At 33.1% G+C, this 21,069-nt stretch overlaps 1 protein-coding gene across 2 annotated transcripts; it reads right to left on the bottom strand.

Annotated features, from left to right (window-relative positions):
• Positions 1-15,947: 15,947 nt before the first annotated feature.
• LOC100792999 (probable methyltransferase PMT2) lies at positions 15,948-20,792 on the bottom strand. 2 transcript variants are annotated; one of them, XM_006602235.4, is made up of 7 exons: positions 20,626-20,792; positions 19,230-19,881; positions 18,881-19,091; positions 18,402-18,696; positions 17,714-18,085; positions 17,390-17,467; positions 15,948-16,467 (listed from the first exon to the last, which is right to left on the bottom strand). In XM_006602235.4, exons 2-7 carry the CDS (start codon positions 19,872-19,874, stop codon positions 16,242-16,244), a joined length of 1,827 nt encoding a protein of 608 aa, XP_006602298.1. In that variant the 5' UTR covers positions 19,875-19,881; positions 20,626-20,792; the 3' UTR covers positions 15,948-16,241. The 2 variants fall into 2 exon arrangements, with proteins under 2 accessions (XP_006602298.1, XP_040868184.1); XM_041012250.1 differs by lacking the exon at positions 20,626-20,792 and adding an exon at positions 20,516-20,613.
• Positions 20,793-21,069: the final 277 nt, after the last annotated feature.

Genomic DNA, 21,069 nt, shown 5'->3' with positions numbered 1-21,069 from the left:
GTACACGACATGACATCGGTGAAATGAATTTCCCGATAATCAAGTAAGCACTCAGAGAACAACTTGAAATGCATTGAACCGAAATTTCATCAAATTAATCAAAATAATAATAACCTTAACGAATGAATCTAACATAAAAATACCAATCTCCCCAAACTGTCCAAACGGGCAATTCAAGACTAAATACAATGACTAATGCAAACTACCCGAAAGAATCATTGCATTCAGTCTCAAACAGGAATCTAAGGTTCACTCAGCATGAACAACAGTTGTTTATATAGCAATTTACATTGATGACATACAAGAACATACAAATATCGACATCAACAATTATGAGACTAGTCATAATAATACAAGCAAAAGCAAGATGCTAACCAACATGTAAATATCGTTATAAAGTTATAATAATCCAAGCAAAAGCAACATGCTAACCAAGATCCAATGTTAGGATCCAACAGGGTATGAGACTGGTCCCACATTAAAAGTATGGGATTCTAGTGTGGGTAGTAAAAGAAAAATCCCTCCCACTGGTAGTGAGAAGGTGGTCTCCAAAAACTCTCTTGCCAACTAATAGGTTCACTTGTCAGATCTACAACAACGAATTTCAAAGAGACCACAATCTCCATGGAAGCTGAAGCAAAGATCAAGCAACGAGATTATAAATGGTTTTTGTAGCTCACACATTCTTAACCAAGTTATTTTTTTAACTTTATTCGAAGCTCACGAAGAATTGTCTCATTGGAAGTTGACTAGTGATGGTAATTTTTCTGTGATGCACGATTATTTGTGAGATTTGGGAAATGATTCTACCCAAGAACCTGAAACTGAGGTACATGCTTTATTATTATGTGAAGAATCGAACATGGCATGGTTTGCATCTTCGTTAGAAGGAAGAATGGATGTTTTGTAAGATATGGACTTTGCGGTCTAGTTTGACAAGTGTTTACAGATTGGAGTGGCTCGTATCTGTGAATTTTTGTGGACCATCTGGTTTAGAAGAAACCAATGGCTGTTTTCCAAAAAGGAAAGTCCCCATGTGACTACTGTTAGAAAAATATCAGAATTTAGTTGTGCCTCCAATTGAAGTGGTATCAAATGATAATGTCCAAATTCAATGGAAGCAGCCAATTGTTTGTCTTATGAAAGCCAATTTGGATGCCTCTGTGAAGAAGAATATGGGGACTTGGGTGAAGTCCTTGCTACAGCATCTTTGCTTATTCCTCACTGCTAGAAACCCCATGTACCAGAAAACCATTTAAGAAGGAATTGTTGTACAGTGAGCAAGTAAAAGAGTTGGATTAAGCCTAGGTAAATGGAGACTAATCTGCTAGTGTGTGTGTGTGTGTGTGTGTGTGTGTGTGTGTGTGTGTGTGTGTGTGTGTCAAATTGTAAATCTTGCCAGATAAATCTCTACTTCATTTCTCAAGTGTTTAGTTTTGATAAAGTTCAATAGGTTGAAGCTCTATTAAAGTTTAAAAATATTGTTGATTTCTTTTGTTGTATATCCAATCGGCTTGAAGTCCTTAAAGTCAAGGCTTTGACTTGTATCGTGTCATTGATAAATATTGAGGAGTGCATGAAGTATTTCAAGAAGTTTGAACTATTAAGTATATCCAAAGCATTTTGAGATTTCTTTTTCACGTTTTTTACTTTTCTCCTTCTCCTCAATCCTGATCATGAAGCACAAATATGTTCAATATTTATCTATATTTTGGTGCATGAGTGTATGATAATTTACTCAGTTTCTTTGGACCTTCACAAGAACAACTAAGATTAAGAACCTGAATCAAAACATGGAGGCCTTAACAGTGAAACTGTCAGAAAAGGACCCGAGAGAAATTTCTGAGGCGGTTCCCACTGGTGATGTAGCAGGTGGTAGATACTACAATGGACTGGATCACTTTTCATGGAAGTATGCTAACACACCTCCAAAAGATTCAAAAATCTCAACCTGATGCACTCAACCATCCCTTTGGTTAGAATCTACCAAGTCATAATGAATTGAGGGTAACAAGGCTAGCAAAGGCTTAATATCAGGATGCTATTTATATATAAATAATGTAGCCCTTCTTGATGTTCGACTTTCTAGATGTTTGGTTGGTTGAAATTTTTAGTTTAGACTGCAATACTTTTTGTTATGCAGCAGAAAATTATGAGTATTTTGGAAGGCATGACTTGAGTTTAGGATGGGTTTAACATGATTTTTGCTTTTACCAACATGTTTGGATCTGTGTTAGAAACATGACTTGAAATTATGGACTCAAGTCACATGGTCCCAACATCAGACTAAGGTCAGTCCCAAAGGGAACCAATAGCTGGGTTCAAATTTTGTTAACATTCCAGTTGTGATCGTTCAATATCCCCAAGCAAGAGCATGTGGATTGTGGTTTTCATTGGAAAGTGAAGTGTAATGGCTTTTAGGTTTGTGAAGTGCTTTGACTATGGCCAATGTGTTTGTCTACTAGCCACATCTCCAAGTGCAACCCTTCCAAAATGCTTTTATCCATTTCGTTTTGTTTCTTTTCATACATGAATTTCACCATTTTTTCCATCTATCATACATTATACATTGAATTAAAGTCAAGTACACCTACTTTTCTATTTTGTCCATTAGTACCATTACCATATTGATATTGATGAGGTAATGATGGTAAGGCACAAACATTATTTGTACAGTGGTGCAAAACTCTCTTTGGGGTCGAAGCTTCACTAGTGATTACTTTCTTAGATAGGTAATGAGACAATGATTATTAGGTATTGTCTACACAGATTGTCACTCTATAATAACTCATATGGGATCCATGCAAAAGTTAATGACACAGCTCAAATCAAAATTATGGCAGTACCACCTATGTACCTCAGAAAGATACCTAATATCTATATTATTAAACTACTATATGACAAGAGATGTTGCTCTCCTTTCCTAATTGTTCAAAGTTTATAAATTATAAGCGTTAAGATTTCAACTTCGAATATCATAGTTCTCTTTTAAAGGGAGTCAACTAACTGAAACTAAATGACATAGACACACTCACAAACACGTTATTTTTATCATGAATGTCGCCAAATTGGCATTGGATGGTGTATGTTTTATTCCTTGTTATGTAAAGAGTGGTAGCTCAAACTTCAAAGAGGCTTTAAGTAAAAAAAAAAAAAAAAAAACAAACTTAAATTCAAAATTAAGATAATGACATCAAAGAAAGTGATTGTCCTAATCTATTAGGGAAAGCTAGGAAGTAATTTAGGGGTGATTGACGATATGGTTTAGTATATGTCTTGTTGTGTTATGGAACTTTTTATTTAATAGCCATTAGCCAAGCCTTGCGAGAATTGGCCAAAAGAAGAGATGCAGTTAAAAGTATTTAATTACCTATTAATTTGAGTTAAGTCTATATATGTATACAAAGACTATATATGTATACAAAGACTATTTTGAAGAGCTAACTCACGGTGGGAGATCCTATCACGCATTCCACGAACACATATGGACATCAATCATATTATGACAAAACCAGGTACATATAGAGGTCACAATAGGTACTAAGGTATTTCTTAAAGCATCCACAAACTTTTTCTATATTAAGGTAAAAAGAACTAATATTTATCTTGCTAATCATACAACTATCATCAATAATCTTTTAGGTCACCTACCTTACGCAAGAACACTCACTCTTGAATCCTTCTATGCTTAACAATTAATGTCTTACTAACTACCTTACTCTCTTCTTAAGGTTCCACATTAAACCTCTTAACTATACTTCATAACTTTTCCAACTACACTATGTTCTCAAACAACTCTACACCTCTACACTAGATATTTCCCACGAACTACGGTTACAAGTTTGTATGGGTACTACACTTATAAGATTCTCAATCTTGCACTTAGGTGGTAACTAAGCATATCCTCAAGGAACACAAGTACATGACTTACTAAGTTTGACTATCATCTATGGGTAACAAGGATAATGCATACTCAAGTGGTTCGCTTCGAAACATCTTAACGTGATTAACAAGGGCGAAGTCTCTCTCTATTCGTAACAGAAGTAACAACATGACAGATTATCAAGTAGTTTAACTAGACATGATTGGAAAATGAGCAACCCATAACAAAATGAACACTTAATTGATTAGAAGAAAATAATTTTAAATCAAGAAGGATCACTCATCCAGAATCAACAACAAATATTCCAAATGAATTCTAGAAACGAAAATATAATCACAGTGTACACACATATGGAGACATCAATTATCGCTTGATTGTGACAGAAACATCAATAATCCAATTGTTTGATGTAGGCTCATAACACATAATGAATTATACTCAAGTTTGCAAGTGAAATTGAATTACTTGACTTAAGCACGCAGCACAAAGAATAGTTTGCACTAGAATCAGAAGGTATGATCAAAAGGGTATTCTATATGAAATATATCTCGATACGATTTCTCAAACTATAGAGTATCAACATTGCTAAGAACAAGAAATCACGAACAACCATTCTATCTATACAATCAAGGCAAAACATCATACTACAAACATACCTAGAATTATAAGGTTCTTATAATAAGTATACAACGTACATATAAGAAGTAAGAATTAAATAGTTGATAAAGATGTATTAAGGAATCACAAACTTCAACTACTACATTCACGACTACGCACAAAATAAAGGGAGTTAAGTAGTCATGCGTTTACACATCAAGATAGAAATAAGTTTATTAACAACATACATGCAGGAAGATAAGGGCTCATTAAGGCATTATCCATCAGTATCAAGGTTTCTTGCATCACCTAACGGCTTGCCATAATGTCGAACCGCACTTCATAAATTATAGAGATGACCAGTCTCATAACTCCTGACTCAACAGTGGATTTATGGTATAGCAAACATTAAGGATGCAAGACACATACAAGCATTATTATTAAGTCTCATTTAATCATGTAGGAGAAAATAAAATAATAATTAAAGCATATTCAACAAAACTAGTCTTAAGTAACCACACAGAGTGCACACCAGAATATGATAAGCACATAACACATTGGCCGAAAGGTTCGACCTGCTCTGATACCACTAAATGTGACACCCTCTACCCCGACATATAAGTAAATAAAATATATAAAAAATATCGGTAACCAAATTTACACGGGTAAAAGGTTCACATTCACTTCACTATTATCAATTAAAACTTATTAAAAAAATATATTCGGCTCGAAACAAGGCCGTCAAAATTTACAAAAATATTTTGTTAAATCAATGAGATAAAATAAAATAGACTAACATTATGCAATTAATATAAAACTTATGCCCCACTGTCACATCCTATCAGAGCATTGTGTCCCAACGTCCTTCAGCACAAGGTTCCTTTAAGCACTTCACCTAGCCACCTGCTCCCCCGAACACAAGGTTCAAGATCATCACAGGATCCAAACACAAACAACAAACCGAGAGTGAGTTATCACATTCCTAACTACTAGAGAGAAGCAAAACAACATATAGTAGCCAAATACAATTTACTTAGCATATCTCACATTATTTCATCACTGTTATTCAAAATTCACTTTTCAATCATCAATCAAACCTTTCAATCATCAATCACAATACACAAGAATCACACACTCCGATCAAGACATAATAACACATCAATTTCATAATGAACAATTAGCAAGCGCATGAGACAGTTATGCTAAGACTCAAGCCTATATGAAATGTGGTACCATGTCAGTGAAAAACCACCCTGGGGCACTTAGGAGTACATAACAAGACACACCACACAATGGGTTTGTCAGGTCACTCTCACTAAGTAAGATCATAGGGAGACCAGTCAAGGTCACGATGTTTTGCGAGAATGCTTCAACCATATGGGATCAGCATAGGCTTAAAGGAGCACTCAAACCCGGTGACCCCCAAGGCCTACACTCCGAAGAGTCCGTCAGGGCCTCTCCCTCCTGATTCAGGTCCAACCCCTAAAATCATTTTAGCACACAGACACTGCTAGTGAATTATACAATACCCACGACCTCACACTCGTGTCTTAAACACGTATAACATATTGCGCTACAATTTAACACTGGTTCCTAAATAGGAACCTACACTTTCTCTTTAACATTGGTTCCTAAATAGGAAACCTACACTTTTTCTTTAACGCTGCGCATTTACACTTCGGGTTATTATACAATTCACAACTTACAACACAAATAATGTCACATCAAGAATTAATCACACACTTATTCACAACCAAAACTCATTCACAATTTCACATCTCATAATGTCACAATCCACCATCACATGTTTTCACGTATCTCACAATTCAACACATGTTCTACTTTACACTTTTACTCAATCTCAATAACAATATTATAATCTCAAGGCAACATATTATTCCACAATTCATCACATATTTCATTTATAAGCACTGCTCATGAATTATACAATATCACGACCTCACATTCATGTTTCAAATATGTTTAACACAATTGCGCTACAATTTAACACTGGTTCCTAACTAGGAACCTACACTTTCTCTTTAACACTGCGCATAAACATTGGTCGGGTTATTGTATAATTCATAACTCACAATATAATTAATGTAACATCAAGTGTTAAACACATCCACTTATTTACAATCGAATATCATGTCCACACTTTAACATCTCATAACATCACATCAACCATCTCATAACATTCCTAATGATATTCATAAGGTACAACATACACATGTTCATCAAATTTAACCATAATATTCTCAAACTCCAACACTTAATAATTTTTGGAATCATACTATAACACTCTACAATATTATTTACATAAATTATTTATATAAATAGCTATCTCTATATATATATAAACTAGCATACATCATATTGAATCACAAATTACAAAGTAAGCTTTCAATGCACAAATTCTAAATAATTATATGAACACTTTGGTCAATTTCAATTATGATATTAATTTTTTAAAATTATATATAAAAACCTGAACAGCAAGAAAAAGAGAAAATATAAAATCAATATCTCTCTCTAAATTTCTCCTTTATTTCATCAATTCATATTAATTAGAAAAAGTACTTGATTTATAGGGTTCACGCTCAACACAATAGCATATCAATTTCACAACAATTGGTCTGTCAAACATATATAATTCACTGTAATAATTATAAGGATAAAATGAAAATTGCAAAAACACCCCAAAACCCCATTCCAATTGATATCTCTAAGGATCCTTACACATGTTCTCACTAACTCCCAATTGTGAATAACTCATCCCTTACCTCTAAGCGGGCTCACGTGTCTTCAGCCAGCGATAACAGCATCTCTAGCGGTTCCCTGAGATTCCTCTAATTTTGTCCTCTAACTGCTTCGATAGAGTTCCCAAACGTCAAAGAGACAGAAAAGGGATTGAAGCCTCCACTTGTACTGTCATCATGTGATTTATTTTTCTCCCTCCAAAAATATTATCTCGCAAATCCCAACGGTAAAAGCGTGCGAAATTGAATTTCGAACAATATATCCAAATTTCATGAAAATCCAACGGTTAACGAAACTGGGATCGTAGTTTTACCGAGACAGCTTTGGGTTTCTATGGGAAAGGAAAATACTACAATGCGAGGGGTATTTCTCTTATCTCAGACATAATATCGAAATTCCCAACGGTGAGAATGCTCGGAATTGGGTTTTCAACATAGTGCTCAAATTTCACGACGATCCAACGGTGAATGAGTCCGAGATTGTCATTTTTCTGAGATAGGTTAGGTGGCATGCGGGAAAAAGAGAGGGTTTTGGGAGAAGAGAAAAAAAACGAAATTGTGAGGCAGAGGAGGCCGAGGAGTCAGTCTGAAAACTGACCTAGCATGTTGTTATTTATAGCTAGGGGCATTTACGACCTATTATTTACTCTATTTATTTATTTATTATTTATTATTTTATAAAAACAAACTTTATTTTATTCTCTATCAAACAAATAAAAAAATACCCTTTTTATTTTCTCTCAAATCATTATTTTAATTAATAATTATATCTCCTTATTTATTTATTTATAAAATCTCATCATTTTTTTAAAATTTTATTTATTTATAAATAACAATCATTTTTAATCTAGTTTACGAAAATTGGAATGTTACACAGTGTATATCAAACCAATCATATCAGTGCATATGAGGCCTTATGCAAGCTAGGTGAGGCCTTATGCATGCTAGACAGATTTTTTAAATTTTTAATTTTTACTCTCCCTTCTTTGTTTTGTTATTTACTTAAATCATCCAATGTACAGGTTTCGCTACTACTTTATAGAAAAATATATGTATAGACAACTTTCCTAATTTATAGTTATCACTAAAATCTTTATGAAGTTAGTGAGCTTCAAATCACTACCTCCTCAAGATATTAACAAAGGCAAATACTCCTAGTCACAGGCAGATGTTGAATGACTTAGTATTACAACTAGCTATTCAAGAATAAAAATCAATATTTTAAACTATTTTTCCCTCAGGGCATGACCTGTTAATATAATATTAAAGTCACTTTTATATCATATAACTTTATGAATAAGAAAAATCTTACTCAAGCAAACAGACAGTGGAGCAAGATGGGCATAGAAATATTATTGATTGCCCATTTGACATTAATCATGCCTAATTGTCTAGACTCTAGAGTTGCACAAGTTACATATACTTATTGGTGAATGCGAATTAATATAAGTAGTTAAGAATTTACTATGAATTCTCATCTTTCTTATGGGTGTGGGTCCAAATTTTTTACACCACTTTTTTACTTGGTAGATAACTCTTTTGAAAGAGATTTCGTTACACATAAAAATTAGTTGAATAGTTGTGACTAGATGAAATTGTTTGCAGTTTGAATTTATAATCTTTTAGATAGATATCTGCTCACAATCCTAACATTTCATCGCACAACTTGCCTATTAGGGATACCTTTGCATCCTACTACTTTTTTTTCAATAAAAAAATGCACTAATTCACTTCTTGCTCTGCTTGCTGACTCTCCATGCTAATTTACTTTCTAACAAATACATAAAAATACATAAAAATATATATAAACTATTAACAAGTGATAACATGATTATAAGTAAATCTAAATGTAGTAAAAAAATATGTAAGTGAATGTAAAAGACTCAAACTAGGCATAAAAATGAGTTCAAAATTGAAAAAACTATTATGAATAAGTTCAATTAAATAAAGCCTAAAGAACCTTTTTCTTTATTTTCTTGTATTCTTGCTGCCAATTTAGCATGCAATGTGGATACAATCACTCCTTGTATCAGGATCTCAAGTACCTAATTAAAGTGTAAAAGGAGAGATTAATAATCCCAAATTTTTAAATATATAAAGAGAGACAAAATTGCCTAAAGTATATATGTAAAATGAAAGAACTGAGCAATGGTGTAAAATCATATTGTATGGGAAATTTGTCTTCTTCTAATAATGGTATTTTTTTATGTAGATAACAAAATGTTAAATTTGACAACAAATTTCTTTCAAAAAGAAGGAAATGATGAAGATGAACCTAAGAAATTTCACTTGGAAGAGTCCAAGGATAATTAATATTTAGGTTAATTATGTTTTTAGTTACAATTTTTTTTTTTTTGAGTTTTCACTTTTAGTCTCTAAACAAAAAATTGAACTATAATGCTTTTGTTTGTTAATATTTTTAGTCTGTTATAAAATCCCATAGTTAATTTATGGCATGACTTTAATTTCTTAATTAATTGATATTTTTGTGGCGGTTAATATTTGATGGGCAGAATCCGCCAAAAAATATTTGTGGGGAACAAATTCTGGATGCTAGAAAACAGCCAGAAATTGCTTCACTAGTGTTTCAGGCTTCACTTCTCCCCTTTCCCCTATTTTCGTTGCAAGTCAGAAGCACTTGTCGATCAACAAATTCCAAATCATGCACACATGAATCCAAATATCCAATCAACAGCAAAATGGATAAATTTCAAATAACAACAAGAAAAAATCATTCTCATAGACCAATATTAAAAGGAATAGCAAAAACGGAGGTGTCAATCATTCACTTAAACCAATTCACAAACACATGATCTTGTTCACCTACCTACATTGAAACTAACATGTAGCCCAGGAATGCCTTATCCACATCAAAATGCAAAAATCATAACGCAAAATTAAAAAAATTAAGAGTAACCAAAGGAGTTCAAATTCTGAGAACTATTAATTATACCCTTGTTACAACGATTTAACCATGTCCTAGTTAACACCTAGAGACACAGCAGAAAAAGATACAGAAGTATATATATGGTATGATGGAATAGGAAAACAGACAAAAACAAACAAGAGATATTAACGAGTTGTTTGAAATAAAAAAGTGATCAAATATCGTTCATCTTTTTTTAAAAATGTAAGTATCAAAAATAGCATATGAGGGTCAATCCTTTTTTTTTCTTTTTAGGAAGTTACTGTGTAAGCTTTGTCAATTCCTCAAGCAATGCTTCTAAAGGTAAATAAGTCCAAAGACTCGTGCCTAGGGATCAATGATTTAACAGAAAACTTCTACAGAGAACCATGTCCTTATAAAAAGCAGAAGACAACACAATCCACTCATATATAATGATAAGCAGAACCACTTTATATCCTTTTAAATATAATGATAAGCAAATGGTTTGTGAATAGGTAATTGTTATTTTAACAAAACTAAATTTTCTTCTCTTCTATTTTCTCTATACTAAAGGATAAAAAATGTGCATTTAGATGGAGACACTGCTGAGATACTAGAGTTAACAATTGATAAGCAAATTAATTTTAAAATATGAGAGGGAGCAATCACAGAAAGACTTATGAGTTAAATTATTCAGGTTTACTAGTTCAATTTCAGCTATTACTTTTCATTTGTCCTGCTGAAGAGTTGAAACATCCTTGGTTTCTTTTGCAGGCCTAAGTAAAGCCACAACATTCAGAGAAGAGCAACAACAAATCTCATATGAATTTGATACCAAGTTGGATGCAGCTCCTGTAGTAAACCCTACAACTCCAGCCACAACAAATTTATTTCCTACAATCAACCCAACAACAATTTCTCAAGCACCTGGCTCAACAGGACAAACCACACCCACAACCCCATACATGAACCCCATAAACCTTTACACAAACCCCACAACACCAAAAACAAGCCCTACAAACCCATAGTTGTCTTCCTTTCATTTGCCTCTTTCAAAAAGGTCATATAGGCTTTTACCTTCTAGGTCTTTTAGAAGTGAAAAATGCAACAAAAACAAAGCACACTGACCAGCAAATCAAGTGAGACAATGACTCCTCAAAGCTCAGAATACACAACAATAAAAGGAAAAGTAGAACATTGTTACATTTGTCATGGTGCTATACGCATTACAACACACACCTACCTACCTAGCCATTAAGCATTCAAAGGACACAAATCAATCTGAATTACCTCACTGAAAAGGACACCTTGCGAGCATGAGTGATCACCCCAAACGGAATGCAAAGTCAGCACCCCAAACAGCCCACGACAATGACAACAAACCAACTCCTTCGAGCTACCACAACTTCCACAAACCAACTCCTTGCAACACACACAAACAAACATCCTTGCAGTGAGCACAAGTTCCCCAAACAAACAAACAAAGAAGAAGAAAAAGACAACAGAGGCTAAGGTCGCTAAGAAGAAAAAGAAATTGTACCTAGGTAACGTGGCTAAGCCGTACAAACAAGCTGAAGAACCTGTACTCACGGTCGCAAAGAAGAAGCGAAGAAGAAGCAAGAGCGAAGAACAGAGAGCGCGAGGAAAGTGTAGGGCTCGGGTTCTGAAATTTTAAAATATATAAGTCCAACATCGATTTTCAATAAAAAAAAAATCCTTGATATTGGAAGGAGATGAACATAAAATAAATGCTTATGTGCGCAAAATACATCAACGAACCCATTTTTATTCTCTTGCTGATATTGGAGTTCCCAGAAACATCCTTGATCATGAGTGAGTGCATTTTTTACATACCTAGATACTTTTACTCGATGTGTACTGCCTAAGAACGGTCCTCTGCAGCAAAATTATATGGTCCAAAAAAAATATCCACACAAGTTGTTGAAGAATTTGATTTCAGTTTATCTAAGTGGTGGATCTAGTTGTTTCTTTCTAAAGAAAGGAATTGTATTGATAGAAGCGAAATAAAATATGTATGACAAGTCTACCAAAAAATTCTACATTAAATTATTTTTTTTCAAACTACTGTTTAAAATATTTGGTGCTAGATTTTTATAGCATTTTCTCGATAATTATGTAGGTGATTTTACCCTATTGTTTTGTTTGACAATTTTTTCATGATACATGTGGTTACTGTAGGTTTGTCATATTTTTTTTTTCTTCCAAATCTGAGGATCTGAATTTGTAATTGTTGTACTTGTACTTGTCTTTTTAAATTTTTTAACTTTGGTCTTAATTTTAAATAATCTTTTTTCTCTTAAAGAGAACATTTGTCTCTGCTTGTAACCATGCAATAATGGAACTATTATTTATAACATTCCTCACGCTTCCTAATTGGACCAAGTTAGATAACTATGCTTTATAGTCCATGCCATTTTTTTGTGCCATGAGATGGATTATAAAATGTTGAACGTACCAGCATAGAAAAAAAGAACATAGTAAGAAAACACAAAAGTAGAATTTTTTAATTAGAAATGTAAGCATTTATTGTATTGAAAACACAAAAGTCATTAACACATTTTTTTTAAGTAAGAAAATGCTAACTAGTACCCTTTAAAGCACTGTTTAAAGAATCAAAAGTAGAATTTTTTTTATTGAAGAATGTAACAATGCACTCCTTTGTGATTTTAATGTAACTTTAAATTTTTTTAGATATAAATACCTTATTCTTATTCGTGTCTTTAGAATATTGGTTAACAAGAACTTTAGTAATTAGAAAATTACTTAATATGGTGTATTTAATGCTCCTTAATTGTTGGTAAAATCCTTCTTTATATAAAATGATATGATTTTTCTTTATAGAATTTGCAATTACCTTTCAGGTGCGATCGTATTCTTTCATATAACACCGGAATGAGATTACTTAGATATGGAAGGACTAAACTCAGGTTTTTAGACCACAGACCAGTGACTGCCACATACATGACTGAGGACTGAGGTTGAGGTGTTCTCTCCAAGGAACTTCTAATTATGCAGTAGCCATAGATGCAGTAACCATAGGCTAACTGATCAACTATATCATAGGCTAACTGATTTTCTTTTGTACCCATAGATGCAGTAGCTAGTAGGTGTTGAATACAAACATCTGCTTCAAATGCTACGAAGAATTCTAATTATGCAATTGCGTGATTGGCAAATATTTTTTTGAAGAAGTTTGTACAATAAATGGTCTAATTCTTATTTTTATAACTTATATAGGTGTATATCTAATTATCTCAAGGCGGAGAAAGAAAAGGCCGAGAAGAAGAAGAGAGTTCATCACTTTTCTTTCTTTTTTATTTTTTATTGCTTTTTTCTTTCCTATTTTTGTATTTTTTGTACATTATTTCAGCTAATTAAGGTTATATTAAAATGTTAATGAATCTAAAGTATAAAGATGAGGAAAAAAGTAACCATACAAGAATATGTTGGATTGGAAATTAAGTAGAAAGTGTTAGTGATTAAGTTCTAGATTTCATGTTCTAGCGTTTTGATGATAAACCAATGACCCTTGATATGAGGAACTTCTAGTTAGGATACCAATAATTATTGTCATTATATTTTGACTTGTGATTAGTGTTTGACTTCAAACTATTCACAATAGCTACAATCATGGATACTGATGAGGAATGTTCAATTGTTCTTGAATTATCTGAAAGAGATTTTTTTTTGACAAAAATAAGGTAAAAATAAGGCAATCAAGTCCTTTAGTGTTATGTTTTTTACTCTTTTATGGTACATTTTAAGACGGTCCAATATAACCGTTATCATAAACATCCACACTTTCTACGACATCTGATTCAACACGATAGACAACTAAGTTACAAATAACCGATGTAGTAGACTTTTATTGTAATAATGAATGATGTCAATACTAATAATAATAACAGTATCCTATGAGAGAAGGAAGAGCAATAATGATCCTGATCAAGTGTCAAGATACCTGGTGAAAGATCCAAAGAAGAGTAAAGTAATCTTCATATCCATGGGTATCCTAAAATTTTCTATTATTGGGATTATAGTCCCACACCCTTGAAATCATCACTAAAAGAGTTGCTTCAGCTACCATTGTCACTAAGCTCTTTATATATATGAACATTATTTAAAATATAAAATAGAGAGGGGCGAGAAAACCGTTATTTTATAATAATAAAAGCTAAGAAATAAATTAAATAAATAACCAAAGTATTAGCTAATAATAAAAACAAACAATCTAAGATAACAACTAGTTTACGTGTTAGAAAAATTATCTGATAAATTATACACTCAAACAATAATAATAGCCGATTAGTCATAAATAGAAAAAATAACCAACGAACAAATAAACCGTAAAAGTCACATTAATATTAATGTGAATATATTTGTGAGTCTAATTTATTTGTACTTTTAATAAATGATGTTAATTGGCAGGAGTAGAATTGGGAGTATACATTTTGAAATGTTGACTTATAATATCATCACACAAGTTAGATATTGGTCAGGAACTAATTAGTAAAGTTTCGTAGGTCGACTTATAATATCATCACACAAGGATATAAGTATTAGACACTAATAGACTAAGCAAGAAACTTCATCCTCAAGATCATCCAATTTTTTTCCTTTTCCAATTCACTACAAATTGATATGGTTTAACTTATATCGAAAAATGTCAGCCTGTGTTTCTAATGAATATAAATGCTTATTATAAAAATTGTCAATTATTTGCTACCAATATTGTCATGTAAATCTATTAAAATTTCGATTGTTAACGAACTATTATCCAACATGGGCTTTAATTATCTTGTTTAACATTCATAATTTACCATTCAAGTCAACAATATAACTAAGACATATTAACACCATGATAGAAAAATTGTTTCATATTTTTACTCATCCATGTAAATCAATTTGTCAAGCTACAAAAACAAATAAAAACATGTTGCACACTCATAAATCAATATGAACTTACAAGATAAAAGTTTCACTAATCATTGTCACCACTTAATCAAGAAATAAAAAAGTTGATAGAATGTATAGTGAAATGGTGTCTTACAACAGAAAAAAATGCAATAGTTTAAGAGGATTTAATGTTTTATTTAGATGCAAAAAGAAGTAAAGAGAAGATAAAATTTAAAGTAGGATATATTAAGTAAAATCCATGATTCTCAAACATGAAAAAAATTTCCTACCAAACGCTTCATATTAAGTAACATATATACCTTTTTTAAAAACAAAAATACATGTATGCATATTAATGATTTTTTAAATAATCATATAATCACTAACTATTAATCTTGATTATTCATTAAAAAAATTGTGCAAATCACATTTATAATTATCACGATCTTAAAATAAGAATTAATTTTACTTAACATGTCCCACACCCCCATCTATATTTTATTTTTATAAAACAATTGAAAAACATTGGAACAATATTGGTCATGGCCGTAAACATCCGGAGTGGAAACAAATACGCAAATCCATTTGTTTGAAAGTTGATTTTTTTTTTCTAGACCACAAATATTCTTCTTTGAAGACAATATGTTCAACTTAGATAAGATTATTATGGATCATAAAACTTTTCCTTACGTTAAATAAAATATGTGGCCAAATTAATTCTAACCACAATTCTTTTAATAACAATGTGCTAGTTGCAAAGTGAAAAGGTATCCTAAATATATTGGGCCAATAGAGGCTACAACTCAATTAAAAAATAAAAAGATTTTTTTTTTGGTACAAATTAAACCTTTTAAATAAGGAATATAACTAAAAAATAAAGGGAAGAGATAGAGAGACAGGGTTTGCTTTTGAATGTAACATTGTACAAGATAACTAAGTTAGACCAAAAAATGCCAAGAGGCATAAACCTTAAGCATAATAGCTTTGTAGCTTTCTTCATCAATAAATTAACATAGGAAACCTTAGGTAAGTGACAATTGTGCAAAACTCCTTTAACCAAACCCCTTTGTGCCACGGTTGCAAATTGCAATGACTAATTGAGCCAAAATACCATGTGAAATTCTGTGAAGATCGTATAGAGAAATGTACTTGGCAGCCAAAAGCCAAGCCAGTTCTTCAACTTTGATTTAGTTGATTATTGAGTTGATGTGGAATTAGTAACCCAATACTGCTTGACAGCAACCAGCACCTTCTCAGGAACAAGAGGACCATCCTCATGGTCAACCATTTTAGTGTCCCATCTCATTCCTCCAACTATTTTCTTTACCTTAATTAGCACATCAACTTCATCGCGGAATATGACAGCACCTTCCGGTCGCAAAATCCGGTCCATCTCCAGAAGAATATCTTCTGCATTGCATCTGCATTTAATTTTCATACACATGCTTGAGTTGAGGCACAGGAAATGACCATACAGTTGCTATGAAAGTAAACTCAACTAAATAACAAGTGTTTCTGCTAATGGTATGCTAAATGCAAATATGTTATAAATTATAATCTCCAATTACAGGATCTAGTCAACATTAGCTCGTGATTTTTTTAGGTGAACATGAGGAATCTCCAAGCCTGAGAGTCAAATATTACTCCTTCAAGGTACTAAGATTTATTTAAGGGGTTGATCTTTCTCAATAAATGTTATTCTATGTACAGACCCAAGACTTGAACCCCTTGACAGCATGTTTAAGGAACATGGTTATCTAACAACCATACCATACCATGCTGATAACTTTAGCTCTTCATGAGACCTATTTAAGACATCCAATAACCCATTTTTCAGGTATCAAATTGACTTCTGAATTAAACAAACACAGTTATAGAACTCTCACTATAAGATCATATGTTATCACCACCTGATTCCCCACAGCATCATAAAATGTCAAACAAGTTGTGCAGAACTTAGAAACAGTGTAATCACAATATATAATCTAGTTTCACATACTGGTTTTTTTTTTTTTTTGGAAGGCAAAAGATATATATATTATTAATAATAGAAAAACTAGTACCAGTGGTACTAGAGATAGATACAAAGCACCAGAGTGCTGCCCTCCAAAAAAATAGACACAATCAATCACAGGTCAAAGTGTTTTAAACCATAAGGTTAACACAAGGTTACTGCTCCATTGCAACACTAAGTGAAGTTGTTTAAGCCTATTACCAATTTTTGAGGTCATATCATCTAAACTATAATCACAAGCCAATCAGGTCATAAATAAGGATTAAGAAGTGACTTCAGTTTCAAATGTTAAGAAGACAAATTGTTGAATAGTGACAAAGAAAACATACTTATCCTTGTACAGACTAAAGACTCCATGGGCATGAATGAGGTCATAAGTCCTTGGATATGTTGAAAAGGCTTCACACCTGGATGAAAAAGGATGAAAGGAAAAATTGGTGACAAACTGGCTATAAAATTTACAGACTATGATCAGTCACAATCGAAAACAGAAAAGCACAATTTAATCAATTGGCAGAACTTCACACCGTAAGAGGTAATTGAGAAATTATTAAATAATAGTATATGATTTGTTTAGTTATAAATTGCATTTCAATACTTTAGATTAAGGGCTGACTTGAAGAAAATAGGATCAAGAAGTTATGAAACCATACCAATCATGATAGATGCCAATCAGTCCTCGCTCATATATCACACCCAGTGTATTCATCTCAGCTATAGTAGGCACAACATTCATGACCCATAGATTTGAAGAATGAATAGCTGCAGCAAAACTACCCAATCCAGAATTCATATCCATAATGTTGCGATACCTTCCCGAGTCCAACAGTCTATTAGTTTTCTTGTAAGCATTTACGTGTTTTTTCCACTTTTTGTTATCATCCTGATATGTCTCAGAGGAAACTCCTGGAACTGAGCCACTAGCAATTCTGGGAGGAATGGCATATAGCCTGCTTGGAAATGGTTTAAGATTCCCACCAGTAACTTTAGGAGTGGGAGTAATGCAGGTCTCCATTTTCTTATACCTATAACCACAGAACAAAGCCATTCCAACTAAGTACACCACTTATTTCTGAACAAAGTTAAGCGTTGCTCATATTTATAGGATTTTCAAAATTAAGACAGACAATAACAAAATTTTGTAACAAATGTGTAAACAATAGGTTAATATTAACTAGACAATATCAGCTCTTTATCCCACCACTTTAGTTTTCATGTATACAATTATACAAAAATATACAGATATGTTTGTTTTCATGACTAGTAGAAACAAATAAAGGCAATATCAATAATAAACCATTAAAATGTAGAATTATATAACTAATAAGGGGGCTTACATACCAGACATCATCGGCATCCGAGGACTGGCAAAATTCTACACTAGAATCATCTTGTCTCCTTCGACATGATTCAGAGTCTACAACCTTTTGCCAAATGGCCATTTCAGCCTTCTCCGACCTCTTCTCCCAGCAAAGTTGCTTAGCAATCTCTTCAATCTTTCTTTGCTCTTCCTCAAGTTCTTCCTTAGGTCTCAGCCAGGATTTGTAGTTAGCCTTCCAATTGATTGGAGGACCCGAAAGCACCCAATAACCACCAGGCCTTAGAACTCGATCAACTTCCATCATATAAATTCCATCTGCAAATGAACAACCCAAAATGCAATTTTAAACAGTTGCTATCACAAATAAAACAAAACAAGTAGACATCAATAATTATCAAATAGACGCAGGAGAAACAAGACCGAATAGGAAAACAGGGCTTTCTAATTATTTACAAGTAGATCATAGATTAGAAGCTAGTGTTGAATGTGAAGTTCTTACTATTTGCTCCCCAAGGAATCAAACAGCGAGAACAATGAGCCATATCAAAGGCTCTAGAAGGATAAGGCAACTTTATGGACCCCAAAACACCAATAATAGCAGGGACACCCCTTTCAAGAGCAAACTGTACTTGTGCTTCATGATTGTCCCTTGGTGCAAATGACATGGCAACAACATTTCTGCTCCAAAGATATGCACCCCAACTGGCAACCTGAGAAAACAACCTGACATGAGAATATATTGCTAAAAACTAATGAAGCAAGCATGAAGCTAACGATCAGAGAGCATATACAAGAACGGGAAAGGAGATTTGACAAAATTCATTTGGAATTAAAGATGACAAACATACCCCACAACCAGTGTCAAGTGCTGTCCTCACTGTTCCATTAGTTATAGGTATCACAGATGCAATTTGATCAATATATTTATCAGCACCTTGAGGAAATTGGGTTCCGCCACCAGGGAATTTGAACACATTTCCCTCGTATTGTATCCAATTCTGAATAGCCTTCTCAACTGTAAGGCTCTTGTAGGGAGCATTAGCATATGGAACATAATCACGGCTCTTCGGCCATGGAAATGGTGTTACATACCCCTTGGGTGCAGGGATCATACAGCGTAACTTCTCTTCCTCTGGGGGACAGTGTCTCTCTCTATAGACCATGTTTTCTCTAGGAAAGGTCATGGCACGCTTTTGATCTTGACAGGGAGTGTAATCGGTATAGCGAGCAGCACATGGTTCAAATACCTTAGGCTTTGAATCAGCTTCATCAATTTCGCTAACTTCTCCACCATGGTGGGAATCAAAACTTAAATTTGGAACTATATTACATTCTGCTTTAGTCTTAGTAATCTCCAATGCTATGCTATCTCCCTTTCCGAAACCACTTCTCTGCCATGCGCCTAATATATAGAAGAAACAGCATAGACCAACTACTATAAAGATCTGCACAGAACTTCTAGTCCTACCATCAGCTGAACTTGGTTTTGCCATTTAGAACCTGAAAACGGACAATTCTTATTCAGAACTACATTACCAAGGCTGTAGTCCACAACATCCAATCAAGATCAAGCATAAAAAACTCATGGCAAAGCAACATACTTGCTTATAATGAAGAAAACCGAAAACTTGCTACTCTATGATACACATAAAGGAATTATCCAACTCATGATCACACCAAATCATCAGTCACAACTTAATTAACATTGAAAGTAAAAAGCTTTCCAATTTCCATAATTGACAAAAATCAGGTCAATTTACTTTCAAGCACCATTAATTAGTCAGTAACATACAACAAGAGTTATCAAAGAAAAGAAAAAGATAGTTGTGAAACAAGCTTCAGATCTGCTCCAGTGTCAAGCTTAAGCTCCATAAGTTTAACTTATTTCTTTAGGCTCTCCAACAAGGAAAACATAAGCATTTACACACTATCCAAAACAACACAAACGTTAGGAAAACATAAAGACATCTTAAATAACCCAGTAGGTGAAAGGAACACGAACTTTAACTAGTTACTTATGTAGAAAACACCCAAGTTCCACAAAAGACCAAATTAAGAGCTATAAACGAATACCTACAAAAGCTAAGTAAAGAAAAACAACTTCAGCTAAGTAGTGAAGCATAAAAGACTCAACCTTGGATTCCAAGAAGAAAGGAAGAGAATTCAAAAAGACATAGACAAGAAAAATAAGAAGAAAGGAAAAAAATTTAGAAGATGGGTCGAAAGTTGAGATCTCTTACGGACCATATGAAGGTTGGGTGAACACTGGTTTGGAGATCGGGGATTCCCCAAAAGAGAGGAGTTAAAGAAAGAGAAAAAAAAGTTGACAAATGTTTTTTTATTTTCTGAGCACCAAACAATGATGTATGCTACACTGAGAATAGAGAGAGAGAGAGTCAATAAAATTTACCAGCTAGCTAGCAATGATGATATAAAGCATATATACTACTTTCTGAAATATGGAATACGAGGAAAAATTCTGGTTAGTTTGTTTTAGTTTAATTATTAGTAATTTCTATTTTGATTTCACATTAATATGATGTTGTGCTAAATTTTTTGAGAAAAATTGTCTTCTTTTTAAAGAGTTACCCGAAACAATTGTATTCAAGATATATAGGACTCTTATCTATGGATAAAGTTCTCTTATTAAACATTATTACATATTTAATTAGAACTTAAACTTGAGAA

The sequence above is a fragment of the Glycine max genome, chromosome 18 (genome assembly GCF_000004515.6).
Source record: "Glycine max cultivar Williams 82 chromosome 18, Glycine_max_v4.0, whole genome shotgun sequence".
Lineage (NCBI taxonomy): Eukaryota > Viridiplantae > Streptophyta > Magnoliopsida > Fabales > Fabaceae > Glycine > Glycine max.
This window is presented reverse-complemented; position numbering and strand designations above follow the sequence as displayed.

Bases quoted from the DNA above. Each gene is read 5' to 3' on its own strand.
- LOC100792999 (XM_006602235.4), bottom strand. From the start codon at position 19,874: ATGGCAAAACCAAGTTCAGCTGATGGTAGGACTAGAAGTTCTGTGCAG. The intron at 19,092-19,229 runs GTATGTTTGTCA...TTGTTTTCTCAG, and splicing joins CACTTGACACTGGTTGTGGG to GTTGCCAGTTGGGGTGCATA. The intron at 17,468-17,713 runs GTATGGTTTCAT...TTTTTCATCCAG, and splicing joins ATTGGCATCTATCATGATTG to GTGTGAAGCCTTTTCAACAT.